The 18,281-nt window shown below is 41.7% G+C and overlaps 1 protein-coding gene across 8 annotated transcripts in view; it reads right to left on the reverse strand.

The window, feature by feature from the left end:
• APLP2 (amyloid beta precursor like protein 2) overlaps nt 1-18,281 on the reverse strand; it is a 429,108-nt gene that overhangs the window by 130,663 nt on the left and 280,164 nt on the right. For all 8 annotated transcript variants that reach the window (XM_069614142.1, XM_069614144.1, XM_069614143.1 and 5 more), the window contains one exon: nt 16,453-16,611. In XM_069614142.1, the coding sequence (XP_069470243.1) occupies nt 16,453-16,611 (159 nt within the window). The remainder of the gene's footprint in view (nt 1-16,452; nt 16,612-18,281) is intronic.

Genomic DNA, 18,281 nt, shown 5'->3' on the forward strand with positions numbered 1-18,281 from the left:
GCTGTCCTCTTTATGATCGAGGGGCAAGCAACGATTACAGAGCTTGTGTTTGTCCTTCCAAGTGTATTTGCCCCTACAGCGTGGGCAAAACTTAAAGGTGTCCTCTCCATAGCTGAGGCAATAAAAACTGGTGATAACAACCCCAAGAGAAAGATAGGGGAGAAAGAAAGACACTCGACGAGAAGATAAAAGTTCGAACCCCCACTCTCCCTACTGTATGTTGGCCGGCGAGGCCTGGCCACGTGTTCGGCAGCGCCGAGGGATCTCCTCCGTCTCTTCCTCTCCGTCGAAAACTTGCACGGCGGAGAAACAGCTTCACAGCTAATGTTGAGGGGAGGGATCTTTACAAGTATATATTAAGGACCGAGGTCCGTAGTAATTGTTTTGCAATGTCTCTGAGCTCCGCGTAAGGCGACCATAAGCTGGGCGGAAAAAAACAATCTGAGGGACCTCGACGCGTGAGGGATTGTGGGTACAACGCACGTCACTATAGGGATAGTGTTACAGACACGCCTTGTCGACGTCTCCTTTTCGACTACGAAAAACAAAATGCAATACTCTGCAGTGACCACTGGATGTCGGACCTATGCACAGCATGTGATTCTAAGCAGATTAACAAACATCAGAAAGATTTACAATTTACAGTCAGCATGAGCAACAACTAAGTTAACTATTTGGACGTGACTATCAAGAAAATGGTCATTTATTAGTGAGATAATTTGTAAAAGTGTAAGGAAGGGGCGAATCAGCCTATCCCCCGTACATTCTACACAACATGAACCACTTGCTCTTGCACTATTGATGGACGCCTCCATCGCCCTTCTGCTGCCATGAGGAATAAGGCCTCGGCTGGAGCAGAAGTAGGGCTATTGCAAGACACACTGACGCCTTTTTGTGTGCCCTCGATTCCATCTTTGGACTAGGCCGCAATTCGGCACTATGAAGTCTAGTCTCCCCTCCCCTCCCTATTTCCTCCCCTCCCCCTGCAGAGCGAGCACCAACCCCCATCTTTTCTGTGCTTCCCAAGTCCCTTTCTCACAGATGCGCTGAAGCTAACTGCTACAATGAAAACTATGCATTGTATCACTCTTCCTCCGAGATCACTGGCCTGTGTGTGAACCGGTCTGAACCATGACTTGTACCTTATCAATCTTCACAAACCTGCTGCTGCACCCCTCACCATCGCTGTTACGGCTTGTGTAACCCTGTGCCCTCTTAAGGTATTCTCTTGATGTAACAGACGTGTGCCCCCAATGTGCTGACCACCCCAGAGTGCCCCCAATAAACCCAGACCCCTGTCACAGTAGATCCTGTCCAAAGCTAACATGTGCCACTCCCCGCCTCGCCCTGATGTGCCAGACCAGCCCAGTCCCCAGGTTATCGCAGAAGACAAGACCCCTCACCTTATGAATGACCCAATGTAAGACAAGGCAATCATGTGTGCAATTTACAGGTCTCTAAGATTTATTCAAAGGTATATTGATGTTCATTGTTTATTGCGTGTCTAGAATAAGTGTATAGATTTAGTGAGGTCCAGTCGCCTCGCCGACCCGGCCTAACCTTCACCTCGCATGGACTGGCCCAGCTGAACCACGTGATGTCCAACCTCCCGTGGAGCCGGCCCATACAGAACTTTATGTGCACCTCCTTTCTAACCAATTAAACTAACCTTTAGACTGTCTATAACTCATCACTGATGATGCTGTAACCCTTTAAAACCTTGTATTTGTATTGTTTGCCAGAGCGCTCTCGAGGCAGCAGAGTCCTCTGGATGCTGAAGATCATAAATCTTTGACACCCTTGCAATCACCTCTCGTGGTCTCACTCCCTACTGGGATGTGTCCTTTATTCTGAGTTTTATTGGTATTGTGGGGAGTGAGTACTTTCAAAAAGCAACAGATAAAATGCTCTTGCATTATACCAGCCACGTTTGATATAATCTACCTTTCGGTCAATTCTTGTGATTAAATCGCAACAGTAGCACCATGGAAGCTTTTGAGGAAGGAGCTAACACATTAATTAAATAAATTGATTGCTCGGAATTACCCTTGCAAATTAGTAAAACCAACTACCAATAGAGGCACTTTTTGAAAAGGCGGGAGACGACCAAGACGGAAAAAAAAGTCCCCTAGTATTTGTGAGCACATTTAGTAACCCATCATATAAGGTGAAAAGCATGGTCAAAAAGAACTGGAAGGTTATGAGCATGCTAGCCCCATTGTTAGCTTTCAAGAAAAGTACCAATGTATGCAATATTATGAGAAACCATATAAAAAAGATCGAAGAGATACACAGACACAAGGTACACTATGAGGGTTGCCCCAAGGGGTAGGAAATCACCCTTGCGGGAACTGTGTAGTGGGTCTAAGGTGACATCGGTGGACCTGGGTCTAGAACACGAGTGGATGTTGAAAGAGCACACTAACTGCAATACAGAAAATGTTATTTATAGGATGACTTGCCCTTGCATTTATATTGCTAGGACAAATAGAAAATGTAAGCCAAAAATTACTCAACAGGAGTTGCCTTAAAAATAAAATCTTACTGGCACCCCTAGTTAAGCATTTTATGGAGAAGAAACATGCCTTTACAGAATTTGCATGGATTATCCTAAAAGTTAAGGGGAAATCACAGGAAGATAAACAGAAAATTGCTAAACCTCACACAAACTTTTTTTCCTGACCCACAGCCACATAAGAAGCCTCAATGAGATATTGAGTGGCACAATGTACAGATTTGTACTGTACATCAATTGTAGAATACACCCGTGTGCGATGGGGAGAAATTGATGCCTGTTGTCCACTTGTATCGCTTATGCATGTATTTTTTATCCAAGCCGATCTGTATTAGGAGGTGCTATTCACAACTGGAGTACCAAATGGGTATGAATATTTGAGGACTAAACCCACTATGTCAAAACAGTAATGTACTACACAATACTCATTAAGATCCGAGCATTTTGCATTGCAGGCTGTAGTGGGATACACAATGTGAACACAATGTGTGGGCAATTACTGCATTTCTAAAAAGTGTTTTTACTTTGCAAATTGTTAGATCAACATTGGTGCTAGGATAGGTTTCAAAATCTTGTACTACTACATGTCCACAAGAGCATTTGGAGGAACAGGATGGATTGGATTTTAAAATGAGAAATGATGTCCCATGGTGAAGAAAATGGAGGCACATGGGAAACAAGGAAGTCTCTAGCATTTTCCCCACAACTTGTGCTTGGTTGAAGTGTAACAGCTAGATAATTTTTTTTGTGTTTTTTTTTAATTATTTGATTTAGCTGTAAAAACAGCCTTTCAAAAAAAAAAAAAAAACTATCATACAAGAACAAAATAAAACATTACACAGATAAAATAAAGCAAACATTACATATGTACTTTTGCATTCAAAAGAAAAACAAACAATCTAGGTTTATCACCATAGATTTCACAATAAAACTTGCAGAGTATTAAAATATCAATTATTTTTAAATCACAACATTTACGGTTTCTTAAGGTTGTCTAATTTGATACTACAATTGAGTTATTTACCAGCATTTCGCCATTGCCTTTTAGTTTCGTTTTTCAACTTATTAACTAACCAGAGATATATTTTTGACCACACTTTTCAATTATTACATATTTTTCAATACACGCGTCATTGCATTCTTTCAGTTTTAGTGTCTCCACAAACATAAGTATAGCTATGTTCATTTTAGCCTTTTGGCTATGGTACAATTTCTCCCATAGGACATCGTGGTTGGTGATAACCGGATTCTCAAACAAATGTTTAAAAAATGTGCATCTCTTTTCAATCAACGCAGGACAGACAGCAATTAGATGTTAAGGTTTCCATTTGACACGGCTCCTTACAAAATCTACAGTCCCCATTAGTTGTCAACTTACGCATGAAACGTACTTCATTTGAAGGATAAACATTCAATCTTATTCTCAGATAATTGAATCTGCTTTTTGGATTAGGAAATTGGATAAGGTATTGCTCTGTTTTATGTAACTCCTTAATGGCAAAGGATTGGCATCTAAAGATCTTTAGTTTGGCACATGCATCCCTAGTCCTAATCTAGTCCAACATCCATAGTTTCTTCTTCGCTCTTTCTGGGTTATTTACTAAGAGCTCATCATCAATACCTGCCTCTCATTGCTGATTGACTTCACTTTCGCCACTTAGCAGTGTTATTGTTATCTGTATTCAACATAAATTTTCCCATCATATACATCACACCATCATTTTCAGAGACCATCAAATACTTGCGATATAGACTCAATACTTTCCAAAGATAGATTGCATTTAAAGAAACCAAGCCCAATTCATGTCTCAATAGACACACCGAGACTGACATGGGAAGGCCACATACAGATCTCCAAAATTCGCCTTCCATTTTAACCCATATAGACTTTTTCATGATTTCTCCTGTTTCTGAAGCATACGTCAATATGGGTACCACCTTCTGTTTGTAAAAAATTACAGCTGGCAACAAAGAAAACTTGCCATATTTGGCCCGTATTATTTTTGTCTGATTTATTCCAGTTGCAAGTTTGTTTCAACACTATAATATGGTTTGTCGGCTGTATCATTATTGACTTGGAGGCCTAGATATTTATACTCTGTTACTACTTCAATTTCTATATCTTGTATGACCCATCGATAGTTAAAGTGAGGACTTTTTCTCTTGGGACTCAGTATCATAATTTTGCATTTCGCTTGATTTATTGTCAAAAAGTTTGCATCTGCATACTTACTCGGGGTGTCCAGCAGGTTGTGCAAACCCACAGGAGTTTTGGCCAGTAACACCAGGTCGTCCGCATAGAATAACCACGGTATGGGACGGCCTCCAATTCGAGGGGCATCTGCTCTACAATTCAAAAGATCAAAACGGACAGCTGCCATAAAGAAGTTGAAAAGGGTACTGGCCAAAATACACCCCTGCTTAAGGCCTCTGAATGTCGGAATTGGGTTAGATAGTGTTCCATCTGAGGCCAATCTAATTTGCACGGTTGTATTCGTGTGCAGTTCCTTAATCCAGAATACTAAATATTCCGGACAATTGGCCTTGCAGAGTTTATCAACAATTTCCTGCACACAGTATCGAACGCCGCCTGGAAATCAATAAAGGCCAAATAGGTAATTTGGAGTTTTAGCTGTTCTTGTTTTTTGATGACTTCCAGTATGTGCAGATTAATTGCCGTCCCCATTCCCGGCATGAACCCAGTCTGATTTGGGTCTCTCAATTTCGCACCATTCAGCCATACATTCAGGTCTCTTAACAACAATCTAGCGAAAATTTTGCTAGGTATGTCTAATAATGAAATTGGCCTATAATTGGCAGGATTCTCATGGTCCCCTTTTTTGTAGATGGGTATAGTTATCGCTTTCTTCCAAGAGCTAGGTAGATGACGAGTTCTTACTATTTTCGAAAAAATGCTTAGGAAGATTTTCGCCCAAGCCATAGGATGTAATTTTATCATAATAATTCGACAAGCCATCCGGCCCTGGAGCACGAGAGGTGGAGAGTTTTGAAATTTGAAACAATATGTCGATGTCAAAGGAGAGGTCCTTGACTTGTGTCTTATCAAGAGAAGTTTCCCCTTTTAAATTTATATCAGCATACAGGGGCTTGTAGAAGGAGGCCCATACTTCTTCAGGTATGGGGTTCAACTGATGAATTATTTGGTATTTAAACTGTTTATAGTTCAATAGGGACCAGATTTTAGCTGAGTTCTTTGACTTTAGTTTGTCTAACATATTTTCTGCATCCTTCTGATACAAAATAGCATGTTTCGATCTCAGCCAATTCTTATATTTGCATTTTAAAGCTCGGAGTTTAGATTCCCTATCGCAATGATTCAAATACATTACATGTCTTCTATCTTTTCTATATTGTGATTTCCGTACTGCAACTTCTTGATCATATGTGTGGAGAAACTTAATACCATTTGTTTTTATATTATTCCTTTTAACAGCAAAAATTTGCATTTCTTCCACATAGGAGTGTGTAACAGTTTGGCAACCTTTCAATCTCTTCGACTCACTCATAATCAAATTGCAATTTAGCATGTGTAGAGATTTTGGACAACATTTAAATCTGTTTAACGCATTAAGGACATATTTGTTGCCAGCAATTTTTCATACTGTTTCTCATGAACAGACCATGAACAGACCTCTCTTCTCTATCGTATTGTCCTCTTTCACTTTCAATTGATGCCTCTGATTGTCGATTTGTAGACTGATATTACACATCTGCGTGGGATTTAGAGTGATATTGATTCCGCAATATGGATATTTGTGGAGGATCTGCCATGGTATTGTTTAACAGAATAAACCCCAATTCGCATATGTCCATTCTAGCTTGCCAAAGTGCATTTTTAACAAAGCCCGATTTCATCCACAGCTTTACGACAGATAGAGTTTTTGCATCAAACTGACCTATCTGCTCGATGTCAGCTGAGCATATTCCTTCCAGAGCTGGTACATCTGCAAGGATGTTCAAAACTGACTGTTAAGATCAAATGCATGGAACGGATGCGAGCGGCACTGCAGAATTAAGTGGTGTGTTGACACAGATTTCATTGGGGTTCGCAAAGCCCCTTTGGAAACAATTTGATTTGAGGTCTCTTTGATGTAACAATTTGTTAGGATAAGCTGGAGGACCCGTTTTGTTTGAGATATTTCTTTCCAAAGAGTCCATTGTATTTGTGTTATTTACCATGGAGACAATTCTTTGAATCGATTTCTCCATTTCTTCTTTCCATTCTTTCATTACTAATGCGTCCACTCAGCAATTATGCAGGCTCTACTGGCAAGGGCTCCTCAGCAGATTTCAAATCTAATGGCTTCACTATACTTGTAGAGGCAGGCTCCCCAGAGACTATTTCATTCTCTACTAGAGCTGGTACCACAGGTTTCTGCGTGGAGGCATTTTCATTGTTCTGATTATTTAATAAAACCAGACTATCTAGAGGTTCATACACTAAAGACGCTATTTTGGCCACTTTAGTTTGATTAGCTTTAAATAATAGCATATCGCGATATTTATTGGCGATAGTTTTCAGAGCCATTGTAGTTGCCGAAATAGGTTTCGATAGTGTCTGTATGAACTGTCTAGTTCCAGTGATCTTAGAGTTAGGAATGGATTTAATATTTGATTTTTTTGTGGCATTAGGTATCAAAATTTGTTTTTTTAGCTTGTTTCTCAAATATGAGTTAAGTAGTCCCTTTAATTTCTGAAACTGGGTCTTTTGCAATTTCAACATCCTTAGTTTGTTGGCCACTCTCAGTGGAAGAAGGGGGTCAAGGTTTCAACATTCTTCATTTTTGCCTTACTTTTTTTGAGCATCTCTGTCCAGCAACACATTTATCCTTCACATTAATTTCAAATATAGAACTGGAAGTGGTCACATCATTTTTTTTCTAGCACTTTTTCTCCTGTCTTTTCCACAGTTTCATTAATTTGCACCGGTAGTTTCTCTTTTCCTGCCTGGTGCTGTAACAGTTTGTTGGTTCTGTGAGCAGTCAATTAAAAGAACATCAGGGTTTTGCAAGTTAACATACTTTTTCCCCTCTTTCACTTCACAAGTTTTACTCACATTTGAATCACTGTTAGATTGGTTCTTAGGACAACCACATAAAGATTCAGTATTTTTTTTGATTCTGTAATAGTTTGACTAATAACACCTGTTGCTCATTCATTTTTGAGTCTAAAGAATCATACAAACGTGTCAATGAAAATAATGCTACGTTCATCTTTTGAAGAGAAGTCTCAACACCTACGATGAACGTCCCTTGAGAGGGATGATTATTTGGAACCGGGGCATTTTGATTGCGCCGTGGAGTGGGGTTCGTAAAGGAGCAAGACAATACAGAAGACTCATTAGGCGAAGGGGTGAACATCATTGGGGATTTAGATAAATTATGAAAGCTCTCTCCTTTTCCAGTCTCCAAATCAACATCATCATTGTGGTTAGAAGGGACCTCAACACACTCATCAGTATTCTTGATAGAGTTTTCCTTGTTTGGTGTTACCATTTCCAATGCTACAACAGTGGAGTCAATTTCCATTATAGACTTGGCCTGCTCATTAGTTGTAAGGCCCATTAATGGTTTTGAGGGATTTGCCATGTGTCCACCTTCATTCACCCCCCCTTTTATTTCCAGTTGGTTTTCAATGATAGCCATCGCACAGCGGCTATTAAAGAATCGGGGCGTGTATTTCTCAAATCAACCACCTCCCCGTTTATTTCTTGTTGATCAGCATGATTAGAACAAGTCCCCTTGATTAGATGGGAAGCTTGAGATTTTTCAGCCCCCCCCCCCATTTTAGCAACCCATTCACAAAATTTGCGTACATCAGCTAAGGGAGTACAAGATCTTATATTGGAAGCAGATTTTCAAGCGCGTACTAGCTGAATGGAGCGCGTGGATGATTTCGGAGTTTGGAAAGCCGCAGCCACACAAGCTTTTATTTTGTCCTGGGGCGGCATACCTGTTTTTAGCGTTAGCACCATTTTGTTAAATATTCAAACCAGTGGCACCAGCTAAGTCAACAGAACTCGGAGAAAAAAAAAAAAAAGAGGGTAGACTCACCATGCAGAAGTCCACTAAAGACTTATTCAAGGTTTTCCCCTGTATCACAATACACAAATTTTAATCTGAATACCAGAACATGAACAGCAGAACAGCAAACAGCCAACAGTACTTTCGTGTACTTTACGTGTGCACGCGTGGGTGCGCAGGGCAAGCTGTTTTTGAAATTAAATGGGCGGGATCATAGGAGGAAGAAGGAATCACTAGCCCAATCAGCAAGTGCTGCAAAGAAGCAAGAGAGGGAGGAGTTTAATACCATTTCCCTTTATCTGTGGCTGATTTAAACGTTCTAATACAAGGACTTGAGTCACTCTCGCTATTTACTTATCTTTAAGTGGGTCAGGCAGCTTCCGTGTATCCTTGAAAGACGTCCGCTTTGCAGACAGCAGAAACACGAGCGAGCAGATTCAAGGAAAAGCACAAAAGTCCGTAGTGCAGTCAAATTCAGTAACGTTCTCTCACAGCCAACAGTACTTGTGTACTTCACGTGTGCGCGCCCAACTAGATAATACATAATTGATAGTCTAAGGGCCACGAGGTGGTGTGGATGACATCACATAGCGCGATTACTGTTATAGTTGTGTCTTCAAATTGATTAGTCATGATTGTTACTTATGAATATGTATACACATGTATATTCTTCCTTGTTAGAGTTATGATAGTTTCTAATATACTTTGATGTTCTTAGCAAGGTTAGGCATGCTTCAGAGGTAATATGCAATGCCATGCTGGCTCGTGAGTTAGTGTTCCTTGGCATTATGATTCAAGTGTTGACTTTAGATACTGTGTTCTAGGTTTGTCCGTTGCGATCCTACTTTAGTATATATGGTGAGGTGCTTTTAATGCTGGAGGTCTTAATCTTAGACATAAACTAAGTAAGTAAATGTGCACCCGCCGCCGCTGTCCCTCCCAGCTTAACTCCTTCGGTACACAAGTCCCCTCCTACCCCCGCTAAGTCGTAAACGGGCCTCGGCCAGCGCGTGAACCCATTGCGCCGCCCTTCTACCATAGTCTACAGTACATGCGCACAGTGCAATAGTGTGCGGCCCCAATTGAAGTGCCTGGGAGGAGGGGTGAAGATTGGGCAATGCTCTGTGGGCGAAAAGGAGGCATTGAGGTGCTAACCGGACATTCTGTTGGTTGGTGACACTACTGAAAGAGCACACAGAAGAAAGGTGTTAATCAGACACTCACCATAGTGTAATAGAGGGGCAATTGAAAAGGAGGACAAGTCAAAGCGCACACAGAAGAAAGTTGTTAACCAGACTTGATATAAACTAAGAGGGGCAGTTGAAACGGAGGACGATTTTCAGCACCAGCCACATTGCAGTTATTGGCACAAGGGGCAACTGAAAGGGAAGAAGGCAGATATAGCTGGAGTTTTCCCTTACAGTGAAGAAAAAGGGGGAAGTTCACCAAGACTTAAAGATTTTAAAGGAAAACACAAGAATACCAGAACAAGTTTAAACAGAATTACAGAGCTTCAGGCCAAAACACAAATTTCCTTTTGGTTATCCGTCTATTGGGCAATCCTTTGGTCATACCAAGGAACATGGCCATGTCGAATGTAAGTGGACCGCCTATGTTTATGGCGAACCCGGGTCCAGCAAGGATCAAATGGGCCCAATGGAAGAAGGGGTGTTTGCACTACGTAAAGGCAATTGGTGGAAATGTTTTCTCCAATGAAAGAAAACTTGTTCTGTTGATGCATCATTTGGGGTACGAAGGCCAAAGAATCTTTGAGACTCTTCCACAAATCACAAGGGATGGTGAAGGAGATGCCATGTCCGAGTTAGACCATGCCGTTGCAAAGATGGACTTGTATTTCACCCCAAAAACCAGTACAATGCGAGAGATACCATTTCCGCATGAGGGTACATGAATCTGGGGAATCAGTGGAAGAGTATGTTACAGCTCTTCGTCAGTTAGCATCGTCATGCAAGTTCCAAGATGCATATAATGAACACCTACGCGATCAATTCATGACACACTGTTCCGACCACATCCGTGAGGAACTATGGCTCAAGGATGAGGTGTTGAATATCGCACGCAGGGTGGAGCATTCCCTAGCCTGCATAGCGAAATTAGCCAAGTAAGATGGTGGTGAATCTAAGGCTGAAGTATTAAGTGTCAATGATCAAAAGAACAAGGACAAAGACTTATCCAGCAGGGTGGCACAGAAGCTAAATCATAGACAGAAAGGAGAGAAGGCGGAAAAGGAAGAACGCTTATGTTATCAGTGTGCTAGCAATGCACACCTTGCCGCCTCAGTGGCATGTCCGGGATGAAGAGCAACATGCACCAAATGTAAGAGAAGAGGTCACTTTGCAAATTGTTGCAAAAACTAACCAACAGTCAGAAGAAGGTTTTATAAGTGACTGAAGAAGGAAGATCATCCGACGATGAGAACGATACTCCTCTAGAGGACATTGTTGTGAACACTGTGGATGGAGCAAATGGAGTGTGAGAGGCCGTATGCAAACATTAAAGTTAATGGTAAAGCATGCATGATGGCTGAGTCGGGATCGAAAATTACATTAATGTCGAGAGATATATAAGAGGTATGTAAAGGGCGGTGTACATAAACTATTGAAGCCGGACATTAGACAAGGTGGGTATAACCAAGAGCCAATTCAGTTGTTAGGTTAAAGTGTCAATTTGAAATCAAGAACAGAGTGTATGGGAAAAATGTGACTAAAAGGTCTTACTTTGTTAGGTTGGAGAGAACAGAAAAAGTTGAATATCAAATTAGATCAGAATGCTAGGGAACAAGTCTTACAAATAAGTGAATCAGTTGTGAGCAGACATCCCAAAGTTTTTAAAAAGGGAATTGGCAAAAAAGGGGACACAACACCAAATCATTTTAAGCAAAGGAAGGGTTCCTATAGCAGCAAAACTGAGACCAATACCCTTAACGGTAAGGGAAGGAGTGAAGGAGGAAATCACAAAACTTTTGTCATCGGGAGTTATTGAGAGAGCAGGAGGGGTGGATTGAGTGTCGCCGTTAGTTGTCAAGAAGAACTCTGGAGAACTCAGTTTGTGTGTAGATCTACGCCAATTGAACAAATGTTTTATGGTGGATCGTCCTCCCCTACCTAATATGTCAGAAATTCTGGCGAGAATTGCCCAGGTGAAGATCTTTTCCAAATTGAACATGGCTTCCGCATACCACCAGGTAGAACTGGAGGAGCGTTGCCGGAAGCAGCAGCATTTGTCACTCATGAGGGAGTTTCAGTTCAAACGCATTCCTTTTGGTTTGGTGTCCGCTTCGGCAGCGTTTCAGAAGATCATGTATAGGTTAGGACATATTAGAAGAGTATATTGCTTCCAAGATGATGTTTTGGTGTGTGGGAAAAATGTAGAGGAACATGGTCATAGCCTGGATATGGTGTTGAAGATATTTGAGAGGAGTGGTATTGTATTGAGAGGAGAGGAGAGGAGAGAAGTGTAAAATTGGAGTTAAAAAAGTTGACTACCTAGAACACGAAGTAACATCCGATGGGGTGAGACCAAATGAGTCTAGTGAACGCTATAAAAGATATAAAGAGTCCGCATGACAAGCCTCAATTGAGGTCGTTTTTGTGAATGACTGAGTTTTACCAAAAGTTTGTGCGGAATTATTCTAGCAAAGTTGTCGAATTGAGAAGACTACTGAAGAAGGGTTGTGAATTTGTGTGGCCACGAGATTGCCACTAACCTACAGACTTCTCATTATGAGATAAGATGAGTTTTGTTCATGTCTACAAGGATAGGAATTAGAATGGCTACCAATAAACGATGTACACTATTGGAGTGTAAGTGGATGTTTTTCTCTCTCTAGGTGAGGCCTAACAGGACAAGCAGACATCCATCCCGATATAGGAAAGGCAGCAACAGCAACACGAAAGGTTGCAATGTGGCCCGGGCATACTCTGCCTTACCACTCAGGTAGAGAAATTGATATCTAACCCAATGAAATTTCTAAGCTTCTCTAAGGCCTGTTGGCCAATAGAGAAGTTTAGTAATTTCATTTGGGGCTCATCCTTCGTGTTACGTACGGATCATAAGCCTTATAAAAGAATTCTGGAAAACAAAGGTTTGGATAAAGTATCCAGAAGAGTTGCAGGGTGGATTACCCGCATGCAATGTCATGAGTTTGTTGTCAAGGTGATAGCAGGAAAAGAAAATACTTTAGCTGACTGTCCAGATTGAAGAGGAAGGTTGAATCAGATTTGGATAGTGAGGATGAGGAAATGGATTTTGTAAATTAGGATGGAATTGTATCGAAGGAAGAGTGGTTGGAGGAATCTGCAAAGGATGAGTGTGTAATGTTGGTCAAGACGTATGTGGAATCAGGTGTGTGGCCCAGGAAGGCAGATTGGAGTCCAGGCACTGAACCAATTTGGGAAGTGAGGAATGAACTAAGTATCGTGGACGGCATTGTGTTCAGATGGGAACGTGCCGTTGTGCCCACATTTTTGTGGCATAGAGTAGTTGATTTGGCACACATGGGTCACATAGGAGTCACCAAAACAAAGGGTGTTCTAAGGAATGATTATTGGTGACCGGGGTTTGATATAGAGAGAAGATTACAGGAGTGTACTATATTTAGTAAGGTTGGGAAAGGAGAGGTTGCAAGGCAACAACCCCTTGTAGAAGTAGATGTGCCAAATGGTGTGTGGAGAGATCTTGCCATGGATATTTTGGGCCTGGTTGATCTAAGTTATGGAAGAGGAATGTTTGTGGTGGTAATCGACTTATTTTCACGATGGTGTGAGTTTAGTCTGATTAGGAAGATATCCAGTGAAACCACGGTGAAAGGGTTACAAACAGGTGTTTGCTAGGGAAGGGGTACCAGAGAGTATACTCACTGACAATGGGCCCCAATTTACAAGTGAATTTTTTGGAAGGTATTTGAGAGAGTGTGGAATCAAACACAAAAAGACATCTTTATATCATCCAGAGTCTAATGGGTGTGTGGAGAGAATTAACAGATGTATCATGGAAAGTGTTAGAATGGTGAACGAGACTGGATATGATTTAAAAAAAGTCGCCATTCAAGACAGACTGTTTGGTTTGCGCATGTCTCCCCATTCGGTCACAGGAATTACACTGTTTGAGCTCATGAAAGGGCGTAAACCCAATACCACTGTTAGTCCCTCGTGGCTTGGAAGGAGTACGGAGAGCGATTATGTGGTGGATGGAGTAAAAAGGGAGTTGAAGATGAAGAAAGGAGAATGGGTTGCGCGTGAAAATGCCAGAAGAGGGAAGAGGACATTGAGGATAAAATGTGGAGATGTGGTGAGGATTAAGAAAGGATTCCTAAAGAAAAAGGGAGTGTCTTTATTCAGATCCTGTGAAAGTGATAGCTGTATTGTGTGGAGCAATTCGTGTAGTTAGAGGTCAAGTATGGAATTTGAATGGAGTTGCGCTTGTGAAGAGTGTGAATGTAGGTGGTTGAATAAAGAAAGGAGGGAGAGGTGTTATAGTTGTGTCTTCAAATTGATTAGCCATGATTGTTACTTATGAATATGTATACACATGTATATTCTTCCTTGTTAGAGTTATGATAGTTTCTAATATACTTTGATGTTCTTAGCAGTGTTAGGCATGCTTCAGAGGTAATGCAATGCCTTGCTGGCTCGTGAGTTAGTGTTCCATGGCATTATGATGTAAGTGTTTACTTTAGATACTGTGTTCTAGGTTTGTCCGTTGCTGTCCTGCTTTAGTATAGTGAGGTGCTGTTAATGCTGGAGATCTTCATCTTAGACATAAACTTGAATAAATATCATACATTCTTGCCTGCTGTCCGGAGTCTTATGCTTAACAATTACATCACCTCGTGATGCGATGTCATTGCAGAGTTTTTCTCCCGCTATTTTTGGCAAGTAGTCGTCCATTGGTGGAGAAGGTAAGATTGCCTAGGGCAATCTGAAATCCAGAGACATGTTAGTTCAATGGGTTTGTTACTTAATGATTGGTTTATGGATATTTACAGATTCCCTAAGAAAATACACTGGTGCTCTGGGGATTTGACCTGCTACTTTGAGTTTGGACCCAGGAAGTTAATGGGACGCCACAACTATAAGCTGTTCTACCAGTAAAGCTACAACCCAAAGGCAGCACTAACCTACAGACTTCTCATTATGAGATAAAATGAGTTTTGTTCATGTCTACAAGGATAGGAATAAGAATGGCTACCAATAAACGATGTACACTATTGGAATGTAAGTGGATGTTTTTCTCTCTCTAGGTGAGGTCGAACAGGACAAGCAGACGTCCACCCCGATATAGGAAAGGCAGCAACACGAAAGGTTGCAATGTGGCCCGGGCATACTTTGCCTTACCACTCAGTTAGAGAAATTGATATCTAACCCAATTCCCCCATAGGAGGAATGGGGGCAGATCTAATAAGACCAGTCACTTAAAATATTGTGTCTTTCTCTCCCGTAGGGACCATTAGGATTATACAAGATTTTAAGTTGAAAATGCACACTGTTTTGCACCCTGATGAATGTCTTGCCAATTCAAGCCAAACAGCACAGACACGTACAAGTTGGGGTAAGAAAAGCATAGCGCGACTTGGGAGTCAATGGGACCGATGCTGTGCAGTACCAGGTCATACTGACCTGCAAATGAATGTGGGGGGGGGATAGTATACAATTTGTGCATCTATGGTTTTATAAGAATTTAAAATTTCATATGAATTGATGTTCACATTTGACAATTGGATTTTTTAAGAATTGTAATTTTGTGAAATATGGTGTGTATTATGCTATTGTATTTATTGCGTTTTTGTATTGTATAATAAAAATTGAATTTTGCATTTTGGAAGGAATTGATCTCTTTTGGAATACTTCTTGTTTGGTTGAAACTCTTCTGGGAGGGGAGAAGGACATGGAGTGACATTTGCCCATGGACCTTTTTTGGTGCTTTGATAAACCGATTATGGCGACAAGCAAAATCAGAGTATTCTACAGCCAACAAAGTGTCACTCAGGGTGTCTGGGCCTTTTAAGTCAGGAGAAGAATGAATCCCGGGTGTAGTTTTTAAAAACAACAATTTAAGGTTGTCACACAACACAATACAATTTAGAAATCCCACCGGTCTTAAATCAACCCCTGGTATGTTCAAAGGAATGGAGGGAAATTACAGTCCGCAGTGGTTTCATCTCCACAATTCTTTATAGTGAAGAGTTCGGGTGTTGCAAGTTAATCGCCACAACGCAATAGATCTAGATATGAGACAGGTGTACAGGGGCAAGACAAGAGGGGAAGGAGAAAGGGGGGCATAGAGAAACAATCCCATTATTCAAAAAAGACAACTATAGGGCAAAGGTGAAATTGCTATGATCAAACAGTCCACTTCATTGTGACGATTAAAAAGAACCATAGTCTATTGGTTCTGTTGCTGGTTCGGCAACTAAGAGCAGTGTACTAAATCTTAACTATGCAAGTGACCAACTTTTGGGGGTGTGGTGGAAGCAATCTTCCAGTGGCACAGTCTACCAATCGACAAGTGAAGAGCACATGGAAACATGCTTCCTGCCAGCAGCAAGTGTAATGTTTTCAATCAGCAAAAAGCAACGTTGCGCCCTCCACTACCCAAGTGCTGCTCTATTAGTTCTATGTAGCCCTGTGCGCGGGCTTCCAGCGACCAGAATTACCTGGACACACCGACCTGAAATGTTTAGTCAGAATTGGCAAACAGGGTAATCCTATATTACATTTCCTCAAGCATGCCCATTGCAAACCATTGAAATACCCAGGAGCCACATATTCTGCACAGATTGGGACGAGTATGCCACAGACTACTCAGGCATTGAAGATCAAGAACCTCACATTGTGTCGAACAAGAATCGGTTTCAAATATTGAGAGGTTTACCCGTGGTGGATCTGCCTGAAGGGCTGCCCGGTAATTCTCCAGCGCAACACTACGGTGGTCATTCAGCATGGCCTCAACACGCGCCAGATGTGTTTCCACCAGCTGCTGTTTCTCGCTTGCTGCCTCCTTCTCCAAAGACTTCACCCTGGCCTGGAAATGCTGCGGAAACCGAACAAAGCAGTTAGACAGCTTACATTATCAATCTCCACACATAGCCATTAACAAGACTGGTCAGTGAATTTGCAGTAACAGCTGTTAAGATTCCATTATATGGGGTTCTGCTGTCCCATTTATTGCCCCCCTAGTCTTTACTCCGCACCACGTTAAGGATATCCCCTTTTTATGGGTTTTAAAGTAGACAACCCCCAGCCACTGCAACCCTTTAATAAATGATCCTAGGGTAGTCCATTTGGCCAGCACCCAGTTTTAGCCAAAGAGTGATTAACACCAAAGAATAGTTTTGTGGAGTAGGCTGGTGGCAGCTATTTTGTTTTGGCTTCTCCAGGCATGTAGCTGGCTTTACTGATTTAGTAGCCCAACATAACACTTTCATAGTAACTACTGAATTTTTCTAAGTCGTACTTTGCCATGTTTCTGGTCATTTTTTTGTTTAGGGAAAAAGGATGCAGGCCTAAAAAGGCTGTTGTGCTCACATGTGCCCATCCCTGCCCGCTCCTATAGTGGTATGAAATGGTCTAGCCTAGTCCCTTGCCTGATACGCAAATGGTATGGGTGGGTTAGAGTGGTGGTTTTTAAGGCCAAGCCTATTGGCTGCACCCTAAAAGCAGCATCAAGCTGCCTTTGTGTGATCAAGGACTGGCTTATACCAGCCCATGTGTGAATGGATATATCTATCTAGTGCGAGACCAAAACTCCCCCTCAATCTGGAAGGGATTTTAGTCTGTATACTTAACTTCCCTTGAAGGATTGCCTCCAAGCTGCTTTTAAGGGTTCAGACTGGCAATACAGCCTGGGTCCCGTGTCCTTTTCAGAAGCTCTGGTTTTAATTGTTGGCTGCTGGACATCCACCTCTGTTACCTTATGTGCCATCCTAGAACATTATAGTAAAACGTTTACAAAGTGATTTCTTTGATGACTAAAGGAGGTCAGATGCTAAACAAAAAATAACCTGAGGGAGCAGGGTGTTTTGGGCCCTATAAAATAGGACAGCAGAAGCATCAAAAATTGAATCCTGCACCAAAAGATAGCAGGACATAGACTATGTAGTTCACATATAAATCTCACAAAAACTCAAGTGTTCCGTCCAATAGGCTCAAACTTTACTCTGTCGCAAATAAACTGCACTGCTACTGGTCTCAGAGGGCAGAACAGACTGCCTGAATTCCAATCCAGGGTCAAAGATGGCTCGGGAGAAAGTAAAACTTTAAACTGCCAGGCAGCCCAAGGACAGCAAAGCTTTGCTTCACAACACTTCATGTACACCCAGAAACCAGGCATATAGCACTGGTGCCAACACAACAGACTAGGAGCAGTAAGCCAGCTTGGAGGAGAAGCTTGCAGATGCCAAACAACCACATCAAGAATGGAGGTCACCAAGATGTTGGTTCGTTATTAAGTGAAAGGAACAAGTTACTTACCTGTAACTGTTCTCCAGCATGGGTCTGGCATGGATTCACATGCTCATGAATATTCCCTGTCGTCAGGCTGGGAATCCTCGGTAAAGAAAAAACCAGTATCAGTTTCGTTTCTGATCTGTCTTTCGTAGTAATAACCAATCACTGGTCTCTGCGTCATACTGACCACAGCCAATGACTGCCCTCTACCTAAGCACCGCCTCTGGCAGCCATCTTCAGATTTGGAAGCACGTG

Source organism: Ambystoma mexicanum, chromosome 9, assembly GCF_040938575.1.
Source record: "Ambystoma mexicanum isolate Mex_15411 chromosome 9, UKY_AmexF1_1, whole genome shotgun sequence".
In the NCBI taxonomy this organism is placed as follows: Eukaryota; Metazoa; Chordata; class Amphibia; order Caudata; family Ambystomatidae; genus Ambystoma; species Ambystoma mexicanum.